The 22,990-nt window shown below is 53.1% G+C and overlaps 8 protein-coding genes across 8 annotated transcripts; 5 read left to right on the forward strand and 3 right to left on the reverse strand.

The window, feature by feature from the left end:
* Positions 1–205: 205 nt before the first annotated feature.
* On the reverse strand, positions 206–3,328 carry J4E93_003941 (uncharacterized protein; the record flags this gene model as incomplete). Its single annotated transcript, XM_049341871.1, has 3 exons — positions 206–647; positions 700–3,067; positions 3,259–3,328. 3 exons carry the CDS (start codon positions 3,326–3,328, stop codon positions 206–208), a joined length of 2,880 nt encoding a protein of 959 aa, XP_049201376.1.
* Positions 3,329–3,763: 435 nt separating this feature from the next.
* J4E93_003942 (uncharacterized protein) lies at positions 3,764–8,720 on the forward strand (the record flags this gene model as incomplete). The annotated part of the gene is made up of 3 exons (XM_049341872.1): positions 3,764–5,276; positions 5,324–7,569; positions 7,620–8,720. 3 exons carry the CDS (start codon positions 3,764–3,766, stop codon positions 8,718–8,720), a joined length of 4,860 nt encoding a protein of 1,619 aa, XP_049201377.1.
* A 500-nt stretch (positions 8,721–9,220) lies between these two features.
* On the forward strand, positions 9,221–10,502 carry J4E93_003943 (uncharacterized protein; the record flags this gene model as incomplete). The annotated part of the gene is made up of 2 exons (XM_049341873.1): positions 9,221–10,111; positions 10,167–10,502. 2 exons carry the CDS (start codon positions 9,221–9,223, stop codon positions 10,500–10,502), a joined length of 1,227 nt encoding a protein of 408 aa, XP_049201378.1.
* A 189-nt stretch (positions 10,503–10,691) lies between these two features.
* J4E93_003944 (uncharacterized protein) lies at positions 10,692–11,525 on the reverse strand (the record flags this gene model as incomplete). The annotated part of the gene is made up of 1 exon (XM_049341874.1): positions 10,692–11,525. One exon carries the CDS (start codon positions 11,523–11,525, stop codon positions 10,692–10,694), a length of 834 nt encoding a protein of 277 aa, XP_049201379.1.
* Positions 11,526–12,051: 526 nt separating this feature from the next.
* J4E93_003945 (uncharacterized protein) lies at positions 12,052–12,459 on the forward strand (the record flags this gene model as incomplete). Its single annotated transcript, XM_049341875.1, has 2 exons — positions 12,052–12,081; positions 12,220–12,459. 2 exons carry the CDS (start codon positions 12,052–12,054, stop codon positions 12,457–12,459), a joined length of 270 nt encoding a protein of 89 aa, XP_049201380.1.
* A 216-nt stretch (positions 12,460–12,675) lies between these two features.
* J4E93_003946 (uncharacterized protein) lies at positions 12,676–13,645 on the reverse strand (the record flags this gene model as incomplete). The annotated part of the gene is made up of 2 exons (XM_049341876.1): positions 12,676–13,444; positions 13,491–13,645. The coding sequence occupies 2 exons, from the start codon at positions 13,643–13,645 to the stop codon at positions 12,676–12,678; spliced, it is 924 nt and encodes a 307-aa protein (XP_049201381.1).
* Positions 13,646–13,847: 202 nt separating this feature from the next.
* On the forward strand, positions 13,848–20,147 carry J4E93_003947 (uncharacterized protein; the record flags this gene model as incomplete). Its single annotated transcript, XM_049341877.1, has 5 exons — positions 13,848–16,295; positions 16,342–18,513; positions 18,560–19,002; positions 19,049–19,167; positions 19,219–20,147. The coding sequence occupies 5 exons, from the start codon at positions 13,848–13,850 to the stop codon at positions 20,145–20,147; spliced, it is 6,111 nt and encodes a 2,036-aa protein (XP_049201382.1).
* A 944-nt stretch (positions 20,148–21,091) lies between these two features.
* J4E93_003948 (uncharacterized protein) lies at positions 21,092–22,861 on the forward strand (the record flags this gene model as incomplete). The annotated part of the gene is made up of 1 exon (XM_049341878.1): positions 21,092–22,861. The coding sequence occupies one exon, from the start codon at positions 21,092–21,094 to the stop codon at positions 22,859–22,861; it is 1,770 nt and encodes a 589-aa protein (XP_049201383.1).
* Between the last annotated feature and the right edge of the window lie 129 nt (positions 22,862–22,990).

Here is a 22,990-nt window from a genome sequence, read left to right on the forward strand (position 1 = left end):
GTGCACATGCTGTGCGATTGCGAAATGTATTCAGCTTTGTTTGTTCCTTCATGGGAAAATATCCACCACTTTTTCTCTACCTGGTATCATGTCCTAAATCCTAGAAAGCCGGCTCCACTATTCTACCTGCGCCTAACCCCACATGCTATCATGCACACCTGCCCTCTCATATCTTCTAGAGCGCCTCTTAAAAATGCCCGTTGCTCTAGCTCAAGTAAGCAGCCAAAGCTTGCTTCGAAACATCGTCCAAACGTTCTTGCACAATCTTGACGATACGGCCGCCGTGACGTGCATCCGCATCTTTCAGATATTCAGCTACCCATGCCTTCACATCGGTGATGTCCGGGAAGGGATCACGTGGAGCCTTTTTGCAGGTGTTCAGCTGGGTGAAGCCGACACCGAAACCGAGCTCGTCGACATCGGCATCGGGGATGATGTCATCTGCGGAGGTGGGCATAGGCGGGTTGACCAGTAGCTCGATCAAGCGCTGTGTGGTAAGGGCCCAACCCTTGGGGTAACGGCTAACGAAGGCTTCCGCATCGCCCAGAGACTTGGTGAACGACACAACTGCAGTCTTGCGGTCGGTTGGGCGGGCAAGCTTCTGGGTGTCGGGAAGAATGACAGTCAAGTAAATAGGCTTGAAGATGCTGTCGTGAAGTTAGCAATTGACGCTCCACATCTCGGAACTAATTGACTTACTCTTCCTGAACCTTATCAGACTCCTTGATGAAGAAGTCGGCACCAAGTCCCTTGTCCAGTCGCGCTGAAACGAAGTGGTAGAACGCAATGAAGCGCTGCTGGAAGTTCTCTGTCTTCATGTTCGACAGTCTTGTAAGCATCAGCTGGAGGATGGTGACAAAGTAGGGTTGTAGCGCATCCGCTGGGATGTGCGCAACGACAGCTTCAATCAGCTCGAACGAGTATGTCTCGTGAGCCTTGCTAGTGACCAGCTTCTGGAAGATACCTAGAATAGGCTCCAATTGGCTGCTTGCCACGATGTTTTGTGCGTCGCGAGCAACCATTGCACTCAACAGTCGGGCTAACGCAGGGACGTTACCACGCTGCTCCCAGACCGCACCCTTGAGAATGATGCCAAATACACCCCTGTAGTATTCGCTCAGTTGGTCTGAAGGGTTTGCTTCTAGTAGCGCGGCGAAGATTTGGAATATATACGGAGAGAATTCCTCAACGTTGTTCTGCAAGCAGGTTGCAAAGGGCTCATAAAGCTTTTCCTCGAAGAACTGAGGATTCTTTGGGGCACAGAAGCGGACAAGTGCCCCTATACCTTCGAACATGTAGTACTGGAAGCGGGGGTTGCTAGGGTTGTGCCTGATGACCTTGACGATGTTGATGAAGCTTTGAAGAATCGACTCGCATATGGGCAGGACATCATCGCGTATGAAAATAAGTACGCGCATAACGCACTTCATCAAGAACTCGTTTTCCTGAATCTTTTCCGGGGCAGAGCTCATTGTGATAAGCTTGAACAAGTGCGTCAATAAGTCTTTCGATGAGCCAACAACGTCTGACTTGGGTATTATGGGCTGCCGTTTGTCGTCTGTCATGTACAGAGCACGCTCGACAGCGATGGCAGCGTATGTGTGGATGACGTAATTGTCGTTGCCCAACTGATTGACGAGCAGGGGAAAAGCAGCGCGCCAAAGGTCTGGTGATAGCAGGCTGCGGAAGACGTACAGGAATTTGATAGCATCAACCTTCAGTATAGGCGATACGTTTTGAGCCTGAAGGTCAGCTGCGACATGTGTCTGGAAGAACTCGAATATATTGACGTTCTCGTTGACGCTCATGATACCTTGGCCAGCGGTGGCGGTTCCCTTGGCAGCAATGGCGGTGAAGAGGTAGACTGCGGTATCCTTTGACTTCCAGTTATTTTGGGGGTCGGCCGCATAATTCTGGAGATAGGCGTCGATGTACTTCTGGGAAGTAGTCGTGACAAGTCCTTCGAAGCGGTCCATGAGTTTACGGAGGAAATTAGTGGCAGCACGTCGACGCGTATCGTTGTCGGATCCCTCCAGATCTCTCCTGATAAACTCAATCGGCTCATCTTCGAACAGTTCCACATCAGACTCTCGCAGAGTAAGATTTGGCAGAATGACCTTCTCGATGATCTGGACTAGGACAGACTCGTTGTTGAAGGCTTCGGCGTGTTGTGTGGATGCGACGGCGGTGAGGAACTGTAGCGCCTTGCTGACCACGATGTCGTACTTCGTCTCGAGGCCAACGGACATGAGGAAACTCCAGGTGCTCTCGATGAAGGGACCCAGGTGCGACCCAAACGCGTCCTCGTACTTCTGAATGTAGAGCATGAGCACCTCGAAGATGCCCGCGCGCACGTACTCTTGCGGCCCCGACTCTGTGTCATCATCGGTGTGTAGGGCGGGGTTGTCGAAGACGAGGTACTTGTGGAGAAGGCCTGAGATGATTCCGATGTGGTCTTCGAAGACAGGGGGCAGATCCTGGCAAGAAAGATCGTAGAACAGCTTGACCAGGAGATCTAGCGTTGTGAAGGCGCTCTTGAGGACCTCGGGGTTGCCTTGGGAGTTTGTGATGAGGGCGTCGGTGTTCTCGAGCAGCTGGAGGAAAGGAGTGCCGAATTTGGACAGGACGTGGTTGATCTCGGTGAAGAGGTCGTCGGAGCGGAACAGCGGCCGCCAGCGCTTGAAGATGGAGTGTGCGACTTGCAGTACGCCGTTGTTGACGATCGTGTTGTCGGGAGTGAGGCGCGAGACGAGGTCGTCGACTAGGGTGTCCCATCGCTCCCAGAAGTCGCTGTCGGCAATGGCGCTAATGGCCTCGCCGAGCTGTGCTTGCAGACTGGCAGGTACGGATACCATGAGGCCAATGAGCTCTCTCTTGATGGCCACGACTTCGGCCTCGGGCAGCTTGTAGTTGCCATCTTCGTCGACCCAATTCCGCTTGACGAAGTTTTTGAAGTAGAGGGCGGCCGACAGTCGGGTCGTCTGGGGATTCGCGTCCGAGGCGACGATCTGGAGGAGAGAGAGGGAGAAGCCGGGCTTGGTCTGCTCTTGGGAGATTGCGGCCTCCGCTGTGAAAAGTTAGCATTGCATGCTGCGTGGTGTGGGGGATGGAGGGGCAGGATGCTAGCCTGGATCCAAGACGAATGCGCATATACTGAGGTATACAGAGGCTAGTCTTTCTCTATCCTGCGTACGCGCATTCTCTTCCCAGAAATGCAGGCTACACCACATGAGCACTGCGGGAAACACTGCTACGCACCTTGCTTGTTCTGCCGCGGGTCGAGCGACGCCTGGAGCAGCTGCGAGAGGGTAGCGATGTCAGCAGCCATGGTGAGGGACGTAGAGGTGCAAATAGAGTGGACGGGTGGCTGGTGGACAGAGAGCTCGACTGTTTGGCCGATGGTTGCTGTTTGGGGTGTCCCACTTGGGGCGCTAGGGCCTGTCGAACGAGTGCAGGGATCAGGTCCATGACCCCAGCCCTGCCCGGCGACGACTGCTCGCGATTTCTGGATGCCGTGCTGCTGTCTAGCAAGCTCGAGTCCGCTACGACGCTGCCTTCCCGCCAGGCGTGACCCCTTCCTTTCCTCCTCCACCCCCAGATGGGCTCCCCCAGCCGCCCCGCCTCTCCGCCGCCCAGCACCCGTGATAGACTCGATGCGCCTGCGTCACTCGATTAGATCTCCTCTTGGGCCCTCTCCGCCGTAGTCGTCGAGCCTTTGCACTCTCCACCAGGCAAACCCCATCTGCGCCGCCTCAACCGACGCATGTCTCCGCCGGCCGACCATGTCCCCCACACGCCCGACCGCCGCTCCTCCACCCAGGCGCTCTTCACGGCCTTCCGCTCTTTGACCGGCGGCCGTCTGAAGAGCCCGACGCCGCCGCCCTCAGTCTCGTCCGCCACCAGCACGCCTGCGCGCACACCTTCGCTGGGCACCATCCGTCCCGGCTCCATCCCTAGCCCGCACTCAGCCGATGGTACCCTCCAGCGCATCAGCCAGGTCACAGGCCAGCGGACGGGCAAGCCTGTAACGGGCGGTCCCCCCGAGCTGCATGACCTGATCGACCAGTTGCAGCGCAATCGCCCATTTTCCGAGCGCGTCGTGGCCGTGGACAAGATATGCGACATTCTCGAGGCGTATCCGGTGCAGAACATACTGGCGTTGTGGTCGGTCGCAAGTGACTTGCTCCTTCCCGAGCAGCCAGACGATGTCGCAGAGGCGGGGTACAAGCTTCTCAAGAGCTGCGCATCGCTTTCCGACCTGGCCAGCATCGAGCGCACTCTCTTCTTCGACGCCGCCTGTCTGCGCAAGAACGATCGCTACTTCGACAGAAGACTCGACGTCATCGCCACCCTCACCAACGATGGGCGCAATATTGATTCTTGCGAGTCGGGCATGGTCTCTTTCATCCTGACATCCCTGGACAGCTGTTTCCAAGCCAGTTGCGATGCTTTCCGAGGTCTGAGGGGCAAATCCAACGGCAAGAGAAGTGCTGCCAATCCTCCTCCAGAAGTAGCCAACATGTTCCGCGCCTTCCAATTCGCCACGGATATTTGCAAGTTCAATGCCAAAGTCTTCACCGACGACGATCTGGACCTCCTGGTTCGACGGACCGTCTCCATCTGCAGGGCCACCACTCATCGCCCCGATGTGGAATGTGGCGTCAAGCTGTTCGATACAATCATCACCTATGTGCATATCCCCAAGCAATCGCTGCGACCCTGTCTCGAAGTTCTGTGTGAAATCCATAAGAGGATCACCGATCTCCAGGATCAAGCCTGGAACACGCTGAGCAACCTTTTCAAGTCCCATGTCGGACAAGCTGCCATCTCTGAATTGCTGCATCTGCTCTTGGACGGCCCATCCCGGGAGACTTTGGAAAACGAGAGTCTTAAGAAGAAGCTCGACAGCATGTACAGGGGCACGACTTTGGTGTTGCGCCTTCTGCTTTTGGAAGATGGTCGCAACGAGCTGCCCAAGGTCCCCATGTCCTTGCTCTTCCCAGCCCTAAAAGCTTCAATCAAGACACCAGGCACCGACCAAGAGCAGATAATCATAAGTCTGATAGATGCGGTTCTAGCCCAAGAAGGCATGAGGGATCTCTTGCTTGCTGAAAGCGACTTGGGGGACATGCTACAAGTCATACGTGTGTGCGCCGAGCGTGACGACGAGCGTGTTAGCGCTAGAGTATCCAGATCAACAGACCATGCAAGCGCTGCAAAGAAGGACGCCCTTGAAAGACAAATATCACCTCATGCAGACAATCTGTCCAATGCTGGTACGTGTACACTCAACCACAGGGTTCCCCTTACTGACGAATTCAAGGCGGAGCAGAGCATGCCAATGATGTCCTCGGGTCCCATGAAAGAGACGCAACAACTCACCGGGAGTTCTTCCGACGTGATCCAGAGGACGGCATCTACCAGGTGCTGGTCAAACTAGATCACATTAGCGACGCGCTTGACTTTATTCAACGCGAGAGTGTCATGGAGCTTTTCTTGCACCTTTCACATCGTGTAAGCGACGCGACCGTGGAGCGAGTGATAGAGTACTTTGTAAACGGACGCTACCTCAATCCTTCCCACGCCGGCTGGTTTGACCTCTGCCATCGACTGGTCGCTGGCATCTTCAACGACACCACACGCCCACGCTCGCTCCGACTGCTTGTGCTCCGATCATTACGGGAAACTAACCAGGCTGTCGAGATGCTGTGTTCCAGCGAGATAGTATCGCAGTCAGAAGATCTCCTTCTGGACCGGATTGAAATGGAAGATGACATTGAAGTTCTGCAGGAACTAGTAGATTTCGCGGTCTACGTAGCTGATCGAGAATCAACCGCCCGGTTCTTCGAGATTGTTCAAGTCTTACAGCGGCGTCTGGACCGCCCAAGGAGTGCATCTTCCCCTTCGCTACCGTCATGGCAGTCCCACCAATTTCTTTTCAAAGAAGATGGATGCTCCCCTTGCAATGTCGTCTCCACCGCCTATGTACGGCTTTTCACTCGGAGCGTGACACATTCGGCCCAAAAGACACGCATCCTTTATGAGCTCCTAAGACAGATCGCTGGAAGAGATGCATACGCACATGATGCACGCCTTACAGCTCTCAAGTTACTCTTCCGTTTGCGCGCCGACGCTCGCCATGCTTTGATAGTCAGCTCTTCATCGGAAGGTCAGCGGATTGCCGCAGAGCTCTGCCGCACAGAGGAAACAGCTATTGCGCCAGAAAAGTTCGAAGACGGCCCGACATCTGATCACAACAGATCAGAAGACAATCCTTCGTGGCGGGACCAACGCAAAACCTCTGGTTCAAGTCCCCGTTCTTCTCTCAATCGCCACACTGGCCGCTCCAACGCCCCCGCGGGCCGTGTGTCAAAGCCGATACCTCCTTTGTGGATGTACCCTGGCCCCAAAGGGCTTCCCGAGGAACCGCCATCTGACTCCAGTCGCGTCGTCTTCTCCCACATCGATGCGGAGAAATACCCTCTCAGCGACGATATCCTAGACATGGAAATCACATTGTGGCTGGAGTTGATCATCTCACTCTTACAGAGACCACCCGATTGGGAGATCTACAGCTACGTACTCGTTCATCTTGGGCCTCAGCTCTCCAACCAGGCGTTGGTCCGCAGCTGTGTTGCCCAGCTCAAAATGCTACGAAACGTTCTCTGCGAACAAGTACGGAATGCGAGCTTCCACGAACCTCCGCCGCACACGCTCCTGAAAAAGGCTGATGTTGCCGTCTGCCTTTTCCATATATTGACAATCATCATCAGCTACCACGAGTACTTCGAGAAGAGCGAGGAAGATGATCTTGTGAAGGCCTTCCTACAAGGGATCGTGCAGTGGGACAGAACCTCAAAATGGTGCATCCACGCACTTTCAGTCTGTTGTTTCGAAATACCACTGTCGGTCAGCAAGTCACTCGATAGCATCGTCCAGAAGATGTCGCAAATCATCACGAAACCAGCTACAGCGATACACATATTGGAATTCCTCACCTCCTTGGCTCGACTTCCAGAACTGTTCAAGAACTTCCGCGAAGACGAATTCAAGCTAGTGTTCGGTGTATGCTTCCGGTACCTACAACACATACGCGACCAGCGTGACCGGACAGCGAACGGGCATTCGCTACAAAGCGGACATCGGACATTGCGACACAGCGGCGCATCAAGAGACTTTGCGGCATCGCCCGATCCTGGGACCAGCAAGCCAAGAAGCGTCGAGGACGACCTCCCCCAGTATCTGTATTCCCTAGCGTATCACGTCATCACATTTTGGTTCATGGCGTTGAAGATGGAGGACCGCCCAAAGCAGATACCATGGATCACAAAGAATCTACACTATACCGATAGCTCCGGACGGCAAATCATGGAGGAGCAAGGACAGGTCATTCTAGACATTATGAACATGGTAGCCTATACAGATCGCGATGAAACAACACGCGAGGAAAGCTCCTTCAAGCCCGGCGATGGAGAAGTCTGGAAGAAGACGTGGATCGTTGGTAATGCTCTTGTGACAATAGAGACCGCTGCAAGAACCGGTGCCTCTGTTGTTACAACACGTCGGCCAGTAAGTCTTCCGGCTTGTGTATTGTCAGTACATCTACTAACTTCTGGCAGTGCGGTACCCGCTTTATCAAAGTACGGCCCTTGATCACGTCGCCACCACGACATCAAGTTCCGATCACTATCGGCCTCGCTTCCCAAGCATTCTATTCCAACACATATGTCGGCATTCTGCCAGACGACATTTTCCAGTCATTCTACGCCCCACTCGACCTGAGCAATCCACCCATTCCCTTACCCGATGACGAGCCGACACGCCGTGCCATTACTGTATTCGACCGTATCGCAACGGTAGATAACTACAAAATAGGTGTCATCTACATCGGCGAGGGCCAGACGAACGAGAGAGACATTTTTATGAACGATATGGGATCCCCAGCATATACTGCTTTCCTTAGTGACCTAGGTACATTATGCCGTCTGAAGGGGGCGAAGTTCAATACGGGTGGTCTCGACACACACGAAGACAGGGATGGCGAGTTCACCTATGCTTGGCGGGACCGCTGCATGGAGCTTGTCTTCCACATTCCTACAATGATGCCAACCAACCCCGACGACGACATGACGTATCCAAACAAAAAGCGACACATCGGCAACGACTTTGTCAACATTATTTTCAACGACTCTGGCTTACCTTACAACTTCGACACGTTCCCGTCGGCCTTCAATTATGTACATATTGTCATTTCTCCAGAGTCAAGGGCCAGCTTTGTCGACCGTCGATTGGACGCAGATCCCGACGGCAGGAATCGTTACTACAAGATCCAGACCATCTCAAAGCCAGGGTTCCCCGACATATCCCCTGCCGTCGAGACCAAGATTCTTTGCGGAAAGTACCTGGCAGACTACTGCCGCCTCATGGCTATCAACGCCGTTGTGTTTGCCAGCGTTTGGTACATCCGCGAGGGTGGCGATTCCATATCGTCCTGGCGTAACCGACTTCGCGAAATCAAGCGTCTCCGAGAACGCTATGGCGCGAATGATGCTCTACCAAGCCACCCACCACCTTCGTCGCCTGCAGGCAGTCAGGGGCTGTCAAGTCCGCCGTCTCGCGAACAAAACCAAATCTCGCCATTTCAGCGCATGAGTATCGCAACGCATATCACCGATGGGACTAGTCGCAGTTCCATCAGCAGCTCTTCGCACGACGTTTGATACTGTAGACCAAAAGTTGTTTGTTTTCGGTGTTGCGACAAGTCTTACACATATACATATACCCAGAGGTTTCATGACCTCACAAAAGTTTGCTGATTTTTCGGTATCATGACAAGGAGATTGAGTACTAGCATTGCGTGGAGTTGCTGGTGAAGCGAAGGCCAAAGTCAAAAAGTTCTGTTTGCTTTTACTATATTGTATATGACGAAAGACGACCGATGTTTCGGTAATGAGTTACAGAAATTAAGATCATGAGTTACGTGTTTGTAGAATACCTCAAAGATTGCATTATACACACTTGCGGTAACAGCAGCATCGTGCAGATTTTCATGACAGAACAAGTTTGAGATCATGCCTTTCCTCCGATGTCGAAATGTGGTGCTTCGGCATGGATATCCACTTCAGGATGGCAGATCCCCCGCCAAGGCCTATAATACCCGAAGTCGCATCTGAGGATTCCACCTCGAGCTCGAACTTCGCAACTTTCACGACACGACAACATGGCTGCTCCAAGATTGCCGTTCCTATGGCCTATGCTCTTTCAGCCAACCAAATCGTCACGAGTAGGCGCGTCGATAACGAAAGAACGTGCATCGCCATCGGTCTCCCGCACGCGACAAGCACGTCATCTCACAACTTCGCCCCGCCGATCGGAGCCACCGAGCACACAGCGATATGGAAAAGCATATGAGCATGCAGCTCCGGCATTGGACCAAGAGCCCCCAAAAGAGCCTCAAGAAAAGGAGCCTGTGTCCAATGAGAAACCCCCGCAAGACCCCGTTCACGAACACGAAGAAGTAGAGGAAGATGCGCCAACAGCAACAACGAGTCCAAACACGCCTACTCAAGCAAGCGCAACAGAAGAACCCACCCCGCCGACAACGCCGGCACCGGATCCTCCCAAGAAGAGCGATACAAAACCCGTCGACAGCGTCCTGCACATCCCCACCGCCGCTGAAGAAGAGTCGCACAAGGCACCGCACCTGAAGACACCGCCATATGTCCACCACTTCGATACCTACGGCCTCGTGCGCAAGCTCTCGCAGTCCTCATACACCCCCGAGCAATCCATCACCATAATGAAAGCCGTGCGACAAACCCTTTTGGACAACATGGAGTTGGCGCGTAAGGAGCTCGTCAGCAAGAGTAACGTGGAAAATGAAACATACCTCTTCCGAGCCGCGTGTAGCGAACTGAAGACGGAGATAGGCAACGCGAAGAAAGGCGAGATGGAGAGGATGCGCACGGAAAGAGGGCAATTGCAACACGAGGTCGATATCCTGGGGCAGAGACTAGGACAAGAGACGACACATCTCAGAGACGAGCTTAAGGGGCTTTTCGACGACAGGAAGATGGCTGTAAGGCAGGAACAGAGGGTTATGGAGACCAAGGTATGTTCCTCCCATTTTCTCTTCGGCGCAACCTACTAATAGTAACGTTCTCTAGATCCAAGAACTCAACTATAAAATCACTGTTGCGCTCAACTCAGACGCGCGATCCGAGGTCGAAGGCGTCCGCTGGGTGCTCACACGCCGCGCAGCCATCACAGTCGGTGTCAGTGCGTTTATGCTCTTCGTTGCGCTACGCTATACGAGCTATGTGCAGCACCAGCTACAGGAGGAGAAGAGAAACAGACCCCCGCCGCATCGACCGAGTCCACTGGAGAATTTGGCGGATGGCACGACGACGGCGAGTAGACCGGTTGTGGATGTTGCGAGTCCTACTCAAGGGGATGCACTGGGTGGAGAGCTGCTGGCTACGGAGGGTGTGTCATTAGGCTAGAGACTGTAGCATAACAAGAAAGGCGTCTTCCACATTCCCATATGGCTCCCACAAGTGGATGCCGGAACCCATGGCAAATGTGGCAGACGCCTTCATCGTTCCACTTTTCTACTACTACCAAACATTATTTCGTGATAAGTGCGCTCTGTAGATCTCCCTTTTTTTTTTACCAACACTGCCTCACCAACCCTACAACTTATGCTTCTTCTCTCCACTGGCCAACCTCGCAAACTCCTTCTGCGGCACGCCCTTCAAAAACCTCTGCAATCCCCCCATCACCTCCTCCACGCCCTGCCGATCCAACGCCTCCCTATACGGCTTCTGAATCAACTCCTTGATAAGCACCAAACTCTCGCTGTTGAGATGATCACCCAGTCTCTCCTCAACTTCCTTCCTGACCTCGCCCAGAAATTTGTCACTATAGCTCTCATCCTTGACATCAACCCCAGCATTGATGACCTTGTTAACGAAGCCCGTTGCCACCAACTCATCGCACGTAATCCGTTTCGACATAATAAGCGCCTCATTCGCCTTCGCAATACCCAACCTCCTCACAAACCCAATACTCGCATTCCCCTCCGCAACAAGCCCCAGCGAGCTAAACGGCGTAAGCAAAAACGCATGCGGCGCCGCATACACGAAATCGCTAAACGCAATCAGCGCCGCCGACAGTCCCACCGCCGGCCCATTCAGCGCCGTAATGAGTATCTTGGGATGCGTGTAAAACGCATGTGTGATGTGCAGGTTGTTGGATACGAAGGACTTTAGGTACTGGTGCCGCTCGTCGATGGCGCTGCTGTCGGTGGTGGAGCCAAAGGTTACGTCTGCGCCTGCGCTGAAGAAACGGCCCCGGCCTGTGAGGATGGTGATGTAGATGTCGGAGCGGGTGGCGACTTCGTTCATGGCGCGCGCGAGGAGGTAGTAGGTGTCGGAGTCGAGGGCGTTTAGTTTTTTGGGTACGTTGAGGGTTATTATGGCGGTTTTGCCGGAGTAGGTTGTAATAATGGGGTCTGAGGAGGACATGTTGGGTGGGATTGCGTGGTGGGGAGAACGTTGAGGAGTTGAGGAGTGGGGAGTTAATTATGGTGTTTAAGCTGGATGTGGTCTTGGGTGAGACGTTGGTTATGTTGGTTGGAATGCTTGGAGATTCTTAGTTGGGATGTCAGTGAGCCGAGGCTAGAATGCGGAGACGGGATGGGCATTGTTGAGACAACCGAGCGCGACAGCAAAGGGATGTAGGGTGTAGCGGATACTAATTACTGCTTCAAAACCTTGCGAAGCGAATTGAAAGGGTGAGTATATCGAAACTAAACCAATTCGATGTATATCCAAGGTTCCAAGTTGCAGGCACATGTGAAGGTCACGGCTTCCCCAGCTTGGAAGTGGGGAAACGCGCGGAGGTAAGGCTGAAGATTAGATCTAGCCTCTTATCGCCGAACCATCACCGATCAGATCAGCGAAACTTCGACTCCATCATCACTCCACTCAAGCGCGAAAGTCTCCGGAGTGCGCCGCAAATACCACACGACGTCGACGACATACCGCAAAGATGGGTGGTCCCAACCTCGAAGTGTTCAAGGTACGTAGATAGCATCCCTACAGCGCATCGCGCGTTTCTGTCAAAAGCGACTACACCAATAATTCCACTTGCACTCCACCTGCACTCCAACCAAATCGAGCCTAACACTCTTGAACATACACTGACCAGACCTTTCAGTTCGGGATGTACATTCTCTTCCCAATCAGCACCATGTACTACTTTGGCACGAACCTCGACGGCAGATTCACCGTTCCCGATTTCTGGCCCAAGCCAGGCCAAACGCACAAGATCCCGTACGACAGAGACGAGATTGCAAAGGAATTGGAGAGGTTGAAGCAGAGGAATCTGGAGAACAAGAGGAGGAGGGAGGAGCAAGAGAGGTTGAGGGAACTGGGCACCAGCAGGGAGGAGGAGTAGAGATGTCGGGACAGCATGCTGGATGCACACGAACAACACCCTATGACAGGCACCGAGCCACGGATACGAGCGAACGAGAAGTCACGAGCTGAGGTGGTGGATATTTGCTGAGAGATACCAAGCGCGAAGAAGCAGCTCGTTCTGCGCCACTATCGGCGTTATTGTACAATACTGTATACTATAAAATGTACATCCGGCTGGGGAGTCAGAGACAGATCACGCAGTGACCTTGCCTCTGATGTCCTCCCAGACATCATCTCCTATGCTTCCCTTGGTCCAGTTCATATACACCCCTTGTACACCCTGCACCTCCTGTAGCTCATCCAAGAAGCTGCCCAACTCTTTAGCCGCGCCCTCATCCTCTAGAGGCACCTTGGTATCCTCGTTAGGATCGTAGATGATCTCGCTCTCCTCAATTTCTACATCTAGCTCCTTCGCCAGTCTCTCCGCCGTCTTGTTCGTCAATGCAGGCTCGGTGTATAACACGACTCGTCCCTCGGCGTCTTCGTCTACATCTAGCACGCCGGCTTCAAGGGCTGGCTCTAGGACCTCGTCTACACCTACGCCATCTTTCTTCCGTATTATTATCCGTCCCTTCTTTTCAAACATGAAAGCTACAGTGGAGACGCTGCCGCCTGCCTCTTTTATGAGTAGCCGAAGGTCGGCTAGAGTGCGCAACTTATTGTCCGTTTGACATTCTATTATTGTGGCGACCGAGGGTGGCAGGATGGCTTCGAGCAAAAGTGATTCAAGGGCGGCACCCGATGCGGACAGTCCTTGTCCGCGGGCTACGGCGGCTTCGATGGAGGCTTTCGGCACTGCAGACTTCTTCGCGGTCGAGATTGCGAGGGAAAGGCGGGGGTTCATGTCGGGATTGGGGCCACCGAGCTTGACGGCGTTGGTAATGTCGCGGGTCATAATAGACCGTTGCTTGGATTTGCCAGCGTCATTTTTGGCTTTGTCATGTTTGATGGAAGACCACTTGCTGTGGTATGTTAGCCATGTGCCATTGGATAGTGAAGGCGACGTACGAGTGGCCTGATTGTAGATTTGGGGTGGTGCTCAAGCATCGCACCTGCTCTTGCATGCGCCACTGTCTCGGACGAGAAACATATTTACAGGAGCAGCATGTCGCACTCTCCTTGGAAAACGCGGATAATACTGCGCGACGCAACGGGATAGACATGGAGGCTGATATTGGTAGTCGACTCGCAATAGTACAAAAGTTGGAGATGCGTGCCTGCCAAGACGGGGGTCCGCAACTCCCACATGCATCCTCCGGCATCTCCACACCGGACATCTGTCACGTCAAGACTCGCTACGACATGAGCAGCCGAACGCGATAACTGCGATAACGAGACCGACGTCACGCGATCCCCTCACCAGCCATGGTAGCAGACGAGCCAGCCGCGGACAAAGGCCCCTCCAACCCCGAACTCGACATCAAGAAGCTCCACGCGCTACCTTCGGAACAGCAAGACCTCTACTTGCTGACCTTCAGTTCCGATCTAGCCCGCCATGTGGCCTCCTTAGATGGCGACGGCGCCTCAGCCCACCAGATATACATCAAGAAGGAGATATTCCAGATCGTCAACCTCGCGTCCCCCGCCCCCACACGAGTTATCCGAAACAACTTGGGACGAGCAATTGCGGGCATATTCGAAAAGGGAGACAGGAAGCTGCTGTTTGAGTCTATCAACGAGTCGGTTGGCATAATCAACGCGGCAGGAAAGAGCGAGAAGGATGTTAGGACGAAGCATGCGGCTGTGCATTGCTTGGGCGCCATCTTTGAGGCCGCGGGCGATAGCGCTATAGGGCTATCTCCACTGGCTGTCAAGTCGCTGCTGGGACTCATCAAGTTCTCGCAGAACTATACTGGACTACGAGCGGCCGTATTCAAGGCTGTAGGCAAGGTCTTCAAAGGCGTCAGCTCGCACGCCGATGAACTCATCGCGAGAGATGCGTGGAAGCAGGCGCGCAATGCTGGCAGCGACAAATCATACCTTGTTCAGACAGCGGTGTTCTACTGTCTGGAACAACTACTCCGGCACACGACCTTCTTCGACAACTCGAACGACTTCGATAAATTGCAGAATGTAGCTTGGAAGGCGATCGATAGCCCCTCGTCGTCCGTGAGACGCGCTGTTGCTTCGTGCATCAGCGCTGCGTTGGTGAAGAACTACTCTGAGAACGCGCCAGTTGACCTTCCCATCCTTGGCATTACCCGTTCGTCGACCGCGCAGAAGAAAAAGAAGAACAGAAAACCAGGCGATGACGACGGTGATGATGTGGTTATGGAGCGCTCAGAGTCTCCGGCACCGAAGAAGTCGGCTTATCAACTCTCCTTCACCATTGCAAGTCTTCTCAAACTGCTTGCGACACAATACTGTCGACCCCAGGCTGGCAATCGCGCACGAGCTGGGATTGCCGTGTGCTACATCAAGACCATCAAGGGGCTGGGCGAGCAGATCGTCGAGACCAAATATCCAGAGATCGCGCGCAGCTTGTTTACGGACATTCTCAGCAACAATGTCATTGTACAGAATCGCTACCGCACACTTAGCACTAGGAAGTTTGTTGCCGTCATACTGGAAACAGTCATTGGCCGCGAGATGCTTGGAGAATCTGGCCAGCTCAATGCCGCAAGGTTCTTGGTTAATGAGATATTGAAAGACTATCCACAGGCGTTGAAGGAGCGACCAGAGCCAACAAAGCAAACTTTGATCGGGGCACTGAGCACGCTGTCCTCACTCTTCAATAGTTTGGGATCCGCCACAAATGTCATTGCGGACTCTTGCCGCGATGCACTTCTCCAGGTCTTGCAGCATCCGAGTTACACAGTTCAGGTGACCGCTTCCGCCTGTCTGCGCTCTTTTGTGCTTGCGTGTCCACTTCAGTTACTGCCAGCAGTCACGATCTGTATGAACAGCGTCAACCGAGAGCTTGGTCTTCTTGCTGGACCGAGACAATCACCCAGAAAGTGCGTTGGTCTCGCGAACGGCCTTTCTGCTGTACTCAGCACGTCTACGTCTCAACCACTGCATGGGTCCGTAGATGTAAACTCGAGAGTACTCCAACAAGCCACTTCACTCCTCAAGTCGGCGAGCAACTCAGATCTGAGGATTGGTTCGACTCAGATTCAAGTCGCATGGATCTTGATCGGAGGCTTGATGACTCTTGGTCCCAACTTTGTCAAGATACATCTTTCTCAATTGCTCCTTCTGTGGAAGAATGCGCTACCGAAACCGCTGAACAGAGACAATATGGTGCAAAGGAACTACTTGGAACTTTGCTTCCTGGCACATGTTCGAGAGTGCGCTTTAGGCTCTATCTTGACCTTCTTGGAATTCAACAGCCGCATCTTGACCCTTGACGTTACCAAAAGGCTGGCGGCGATGCTGCAAAATACAACAATGTTCCTGAATACCCTACCGGCTAAGAAAACAACGGATGATATGTCTCAACGTCTGTCACCCGCACTCCAGCTTCACGACTTTGATCTCATGGTCCGGAGGAGAGTGCTTCAATGTTACACTAAACTTGTCGAGCTGAGTCCAGCAAGTAGCCATGAGGTTTTACTTCAGACGAACTTGCTACCTTTCGCCATTGCATCTTTCGCAGAGCCGGACAACTATACCACAAGCTCATTTAGTACCGCAATCGCAAGTGCTGCGGGAACGTTCGAAAGCATATGGGAGGTGGCTGATAACCATGGTTTCGGTGTGACTGGACTGGTGCGCGGTTTCGATATCACACCTCTCCCTGGAGAGCAAGAGACTGGTACCCATCATCACTGGCTCACGAGGCATGGACCTGAGTCGATTATTGACCGCACGGTATGTATCCGCTGGATCCTGAAAGACTATTATTGACATAAATCAGCTTCTATCACCCATCTGTGGTGCTCGGGAACACGATTCGATATCCTTGTACATCAGAACATCAGACGAGAGCCATGAGCTTCCTGATCCACCAGCAACTGAAGTCGTCAACTCGGCACTTCAGTTGTTTGCGATATGTCTGCCACTCCAAACTGCTAGGATCCAAGAAAGCATTTTGGAGCAGATGACATCATTCCTTTCCGCAAGTAGCCTGCAACGCGATATTAACAGAAAGACGGCCATGATGGTCAATATTGCATATGCGGTGCTATCTGCTCTAAAGGTTGCAGTAAAGGAGACCCGCTCGGCTCCAGGAAGCTTGAAAGGACCAGCGGTCGAGAAGGTGATGCAGGATCTGTTGCATCTTTTCGTTGTCCTTCCCGACCCATTCATCCGCAACCTTGCTGCTGAAGCTTTGGGTCGTCTGTGCAACAGCTCAGGAAACGCCCTCACCACCACCGAGGTCAACTATCTAGTCGACCAGATTGTTGCTAACCGGGAGCCCAATGCTCGTTCCGGTTATGCCGTCGCGCTTGGTTGTATACATTCTCAGCTCGGTGGCATGGCTGCTGGCTTTCATCTCAAGAATATACTTGGAATACTGATGTCGCTCGGCAACGATCCCCATCCAGTCGTGCACTTCTGGGCCATCGACAGTCTATCGAGGGTTGCTGACTCCGCCGGTCTCTCTTTCTCAAGCTATGTCACCAGCACGCTCGGTATGCTAGCGCAGCTGTATGCCGCGGATACGCACAACGACGAGTCCACGTTGCCTGCATACTCGAATATTGAGATAGACATACCCACGCCAGCCGTAATCGCTCGATGCGTCGACAGCACGATCAACGTGCTTGGGCCGGACCTGCAAGATGTTGCAAAGGCAAGAGATCTGATCATGACTCTCGTAGGCCTCTTCCAGGGCGATTCGGATGAGCTGATCATCATCGAGAGTCTGCGTTGTCAGGAACATATTTCTCTATACGCGCCTGGCCACATGGAGTTCTCAGCCTACGTGAAACAATTGCAACGGGCGGTTGAAAGCAGCTCAACACAAATTCGAGACATGGCTATCGATGGGTTACACAACCTCATGAGGCGCAACACAGAGGAAGTCATACGCGCTGCCGATCCCGGTCTGGAAGATCAGCTGTGGCATGTTCTCGATCGCGACTCTGAGCATGAAGTAGTGCGGAACATCATTCGCAACTGGCTGCATCAGACTGGCTTATCGGACACCGCGACATGGGTGCAACGTTGCCACTCAGTACTCACAAAAACGAAGAAGGTCGAGACGCAAGACAAGATCGAATCGAAGCCAAAAGCAGGGGCGACTGATTTGCAGGACGAGGAGGTCGCGGGCTTTGCATCAGCATCCAATGCGCCTGGGGCCGAGGCTGGAGATGGCGCTCAAGTCAGTCAGGAACTACTCAAATGGCAAGTGCGAACATTCGGTATGGATTGCTTGAGCGAGCTTGTCGCGATGGTGAGCAAAGAGGCTACATTCAGAGAGGAGTCACCCTGTGTCATGGCCTTGCAGCAGAGGGTTGCTGATGTTGTGCGCATTGCTTTCTCTGCATCGACCGCCGGTGTAGTACAACTGAGGATTCGCGGCTTGAAGATTATCGACCAAGTGCTCAAGCTATTCGGCAAAACACCCGATCCCGATTTCGCTGAAGTCACTTTGCTTGAGCAGTACCAAGCTCAAATCGGTTCAGCTCTTACCCCAGCGTTTGCAGCAGATTCATCGCCCGAGCTCGCCGCTGAAGCTGTCAATGTATGCGCCACGTTCATTGCTACCGGAATCGTTACAGACGTAGATCGAATGGGTCGTATCCTCAAGTTGCTCGTATCAGCGCTTGAGAACTTCTCCAGCGAATCCGAAACCGCAGCAATCGGCGATCTCAAAGGGCTCAGCTCGAACGCTCAAGTCATGGTCAAAATGGCAGTCTTCTCAGCGTGGGCAGAACTGCAGATTGCGAGTGCCGAGCAAAGCTACTTGGTGGATGTACTGAAGCCACACATCGCAAAATTGACTCCTCTTTGGCTAGCATCGCTCCGAGAGTATGCCCGCCTGAGGTTCGAGCCCGACATTTCCTCTTCCATGGGTTCTGCTTCTCTATCTGGAAGTCTCGACACAATCTATGCAGCGCTCAACCGCGAGACGCTTCTGAAGGTATGGTTGATCGTCGAAAACCTTGATCAATACTAAGAAAGTGCAGTTCTACCAAGATACCTGGCTCAACCTTGTAGATGCTATTGCCAGCCTCATCGACGAAGACAGCGAGTTTGTGTTTGACGCTTTAGATGGCAAGACTGAATTGTCAGAATCCACCCCTAATGGAAAGTCTGATCACATCAACTACCGCGATGAGCCTGTCGCTTTCTTCTTTGTCCTATTCGGTCTCGCGTTCGAGGCATTAGCAGGTCGCCCAGGCGACCTACAAGCGTCCAAGGAGCAGATTCTGGAGATATTGCAGGCACTGAAGAAGATTCTGCGCCCTTCAGTATCCGGTCATGCGATATACCGAGAGGTTGTATTTTCTGAAACGATGGACATGCTAGACCGACTCGTGCTCACTGAAGGCTTGACGGTTCAAACAGTCATCGTCGAGATCACACGGAACCTGTGTCTTGGCCATCCATCTGCACGCAGAGACCAAGGGTAAGGACACCCGCAAGCTCTACACTTAGCTTGCTGACATTGATAGAACTACCGCCGCGGATGAGCATCTTTCCGAAGACATTGATCAGCTGTTCGAGTTGACCAAGATTATGGTGCTAGTCCTGTCTGGACTTGTGCCTGGGTTGGAAGACAGCAAAGCCAAGGGTATGTTGACTTCAACATCGCGTCATAAGCAGTCGCTAATCTCACTCCTAGCACGCCACGAGATGAATGAAGAGGCGGTTGCTCTACTGACGACGGCGCTCTCCGCGCTCGTAGATGCCGCGCAAGTCTTCCCATCGATCATCAAGGCTGATCTTCACGCTTGTATCCTCCACATTTTCGCGACCATACTAAGCACTGGGGCATGCCAAACCACAGTCATTCCTCAAGCACTTCCGATCTTCAAGCGCTTCATCACCAGTCTCGCACCGCATGCCGAAGGGACAGATGACACAAGCAAGCAACTTCGCGCAACTCTTTCGCGCTTCCTCGCAATTCTCAGATACGCACAACAGCGCGAATTTGATGCTGCTCTGGCATGTGAGAAGAACACTGTTCTTGCGACCACAATCTTACTGAGCTCCGCCGCTTCTGCGTTCTCTCCCGATGATCCGCTCGTCAAGCGCTTCATCGACGACCTATTCGACTGTCTCGGCACTGTAACAACGAGTAAGGTAGCAGCGGGCTGCTGTCGCTCACTCCTACTTCTACCCAAGAAGGGTGCTCTCGAGACGAGCCTTGCTAAACTCATCCTCCCCTCAACACTCTCTTTCTTGGCAAATCCGTCCGATGTAGAGGGCCTTGACGATTCTCGCACGACGCTCACACAGACTCTTGTCACATTCATCTCCACACTACCACAACCGTCGCAGCGCCAGACTGCGACCAAGATCATTATACCTGCGCTGTTGGCACGAGCGCAGAAGGAGCCCAAGGCCAGCCAAGAAATTGCGGCGCGCTTACTGGAGATCGCTAGTGCGGATCAGCAAGCATTTAGGGGCGTGGTGACTGGGCTGAATGCCGACCAGAGGAGTTTCATGGAGGGTGTGCTAAAGAGCGGGCAAGGGCCGAGAAGGCAGGAGGTTAGTAGAGAGGATGACGGCATGCCAAAGATCGCGCTCAAGATGGACTTTGGCTCATGATACTCGTTGTATGATGTACGGCGTTGGTCTTGCAAGTGGACTACATCTCCCTCTGAATCTCCTACAATGAGCGGTCGATTTTTCGCATCTGGATGCTCAGCTTACTACATGTCAGCAAGAGAAGGAGCGTGCGCTGCGCGGGTCGCATGCATGTATTGAAAGACACAGATACACCATTGGCGCGGTCTGCATTGTAAGTAATGCTTATTGGTCGCTATGGCGATTGTTGGCTTTGTGCGCATCTTCAGGCTGGATAGGAAGTCATGGTTGAGCACATTAGAGCTAATTCCTGGAACGGGGCGTTCGAGCTAGACGCATTCCGGCGAGTTGCAGATCTGAAGCATGTAAGCCACATGGCGGCAGTATACTCCAACCATGCAATAATGTTCGATGTTGAATCTTGACCAGTAATTTCTACAGTCGCCTACCCGCGATTTGGGGGCTGAGCCGGTTCTATTGGTAGGACATGCTAAGCATCCGGGAAACGGCTCACCACCGCTGCTCCCGGAAGCGACTGCGGGTGTCACAGAACCACGCCTTCTCAATTCCGTCGCCAAGCTGACGACCCAGTTTTCATGTGGATTACATGTTGCGACCCGTGCCGTGGAGAAGGTATGAGCAAGAAACCGCCACGCCTGCGATGCACGTCTGATCCTGCCAGTCGGTGTCTTTGCCTTTTCGAGTGTTGCTCGCCACAAAATGAGTGAATAGCCAGACAGATACACGAGACATCTTATCGGCTTACGGTGGTCTCGATCTCTTTGTAGTATCTTTAGTTCCTTTATCATCTCCCGCAGTCTCAGTGCTGAGGCTCTGCATGCTCTCTCCGCTGCACGCCGTTTCGACCTCTTCATAGCCGTCTGCCTCCAGCACTGTTACTTTCGTTCTTGGATCAGCGAGTACCCATCATTTGTTAGCCAGTCAACATTGCCCCACGACGAGCAATGTCAAACGACCCCCAAGTCGAGCATAAGACGGCTCTTAGCCAAGTTCACGATGCCCCTCACGAAAGTTCACATGGATCGGAGAAAGACGCAGAATATCTTAGCAACACCCCAGATGGCGACAACACGGTTGACACCAACTTCCAGGCTGGTGTTCAAGACATCGAAGCCGTGACGCTCTCCTGGACCACCGGAGCGCTAGTGACTGCCTACATCCTCATATGGCTGGTCTACTTCATCCAGGGCTTGGTAGGAGGAATCAGCGGCGCCTTAATACCCTACGTTACCTCTTCTTTCGCCCTCCACTCCCTCACCCCTACCACCAGCGTCCTCAGCTCTGTCATCGGAGGCGTGACGAATCTCAGCATAGCCAAGGTTCTAGACGTTTTCGGCCGCCCACAAGGATTTCTTCTCTGCTCCATACTCGCCAGTGTCGGACTTGTCATGTCGGCTGCTTGCAACAACGTTGAGGCATACGCTGCGTCGCAGATCTTCTATACCGTCGGCATCAATGGTGTTGGATATAGTCTGAGCGTGTTCGTCGCAGACACGACTTCCTTGCGCCACCGAGGTCTTATCCAAGCTCTGGCTGCATCGTCTGCTTTGATCACCGCCTGGCTAGGCGGACCAATTTCTACGGCATTTCTCAACGGAGCAGGTTGGCGTTGGGCCTTTGGCATGGAAAGCATTCTCGTCCCGGCGGTTACCCTTCCTCTGTTTGGCCTCTTCACTTACCACTACTTCAAGGCGAAGAAGCAAGGTCTGGTACCCCAACGGTCGAGTGGACGCACATTTTGGGAGTCGTTCAAATACTACATGCGCGAGTTCGACGCTGTTGGTCTTTTCACGCTGTCTACTGGATTCGCCTTCTTCCTTCTGCCCTTCAACCTCTACGCTCTGCAAGCCAAGGGATGGGACTCCCCCATGATCATCTGCTTTCTCATCTTCGGGATCGTCTTATTGATCCTGTTCGGAATTTGGGAGCGTTTCTTTGCTGAAATCTGCTTCATCCCCTGGAACTTACTTCTGGACCGCACTGTCGCTGGAGCATGTCTCCTGTCCTTTGCTCTCTTCTTCAGCTACATGTGCTGGAGTATGTACTTCACCTCCATCCTGCAAGTCGTCAATAATCTCAGTGTTACGCATGCCAGCTACATCATGTCGACCTATAGCGTTGGTGGCTACATCTTTGCTGCCCTTGTCGGCGGCTTCATATCCTATACTGGACGGTTCAAACCAGTTACTCTCTTCTTCTCACTCCCTATGGTGGTACTCGGAACCGCGCTACTCATTCATTTCAACCAGCCCACGGATAAGATCGGTTACATTGTCATGTGCCAGATTTTCGCCGCTTTTGGTGGTGGTGTGATGACAATCACAGCAGAGATTGCTATCCTGGCGGCAGTCAAGGAACAGCAATACTTCGCTGTCGCCATCGCTCTGGTTTCAATGTGTGGAAGTGTTGGTGGAGCCATTGGGCTAACGGTCTCTTCTGCAATATGGCAAGACGTGGTCCCCAAGAAGCTCATGGAGTACCTTCCGGCGGAAGAACTTCCAAACTTCTTGATGATCTACGCGGACATCACGACTCAGCTATCGTACCCAGTTGGATCACCCACTCGCTTAGCGGTACAGAGGGCTTACGGAGATGCACAAAGATATCTGTTCATTGCAGGTACTGCTGCTTGGATCATCGGTATAGCTGGCGTGCTCATGTGGCGAAACATCGACGTTATTGGCATGAAGCAGACAAAGGGCCGTGTATTCTAAGCTACATCAACATCTCGAGACAGCTGTTGTTGGAAAAGCGGGACATCGTTCTCACAGCCTTTTGGTCTTGAAAGCAAACGACCTGAGACCTGCAATACCTGAATCACCATGCACTGAAAGCCTCTCTCT

The sequence above is a fragment of the Alternaria ventricosa genome (assembly GCF_023758065.1).
Source record: "Alternaria ventricosa strain BMP 2768 chromosome Unknown scaffold_5, whole genome shotgun sequence".
Classification (NCBI taxonomy): domain Eukaryota; kingdom Fungi; phylum Ascomycota; class Dothideomycetes; order Pleosporales; family Pleosporaceae; genus Alternaria; species Alternaria ventricosa.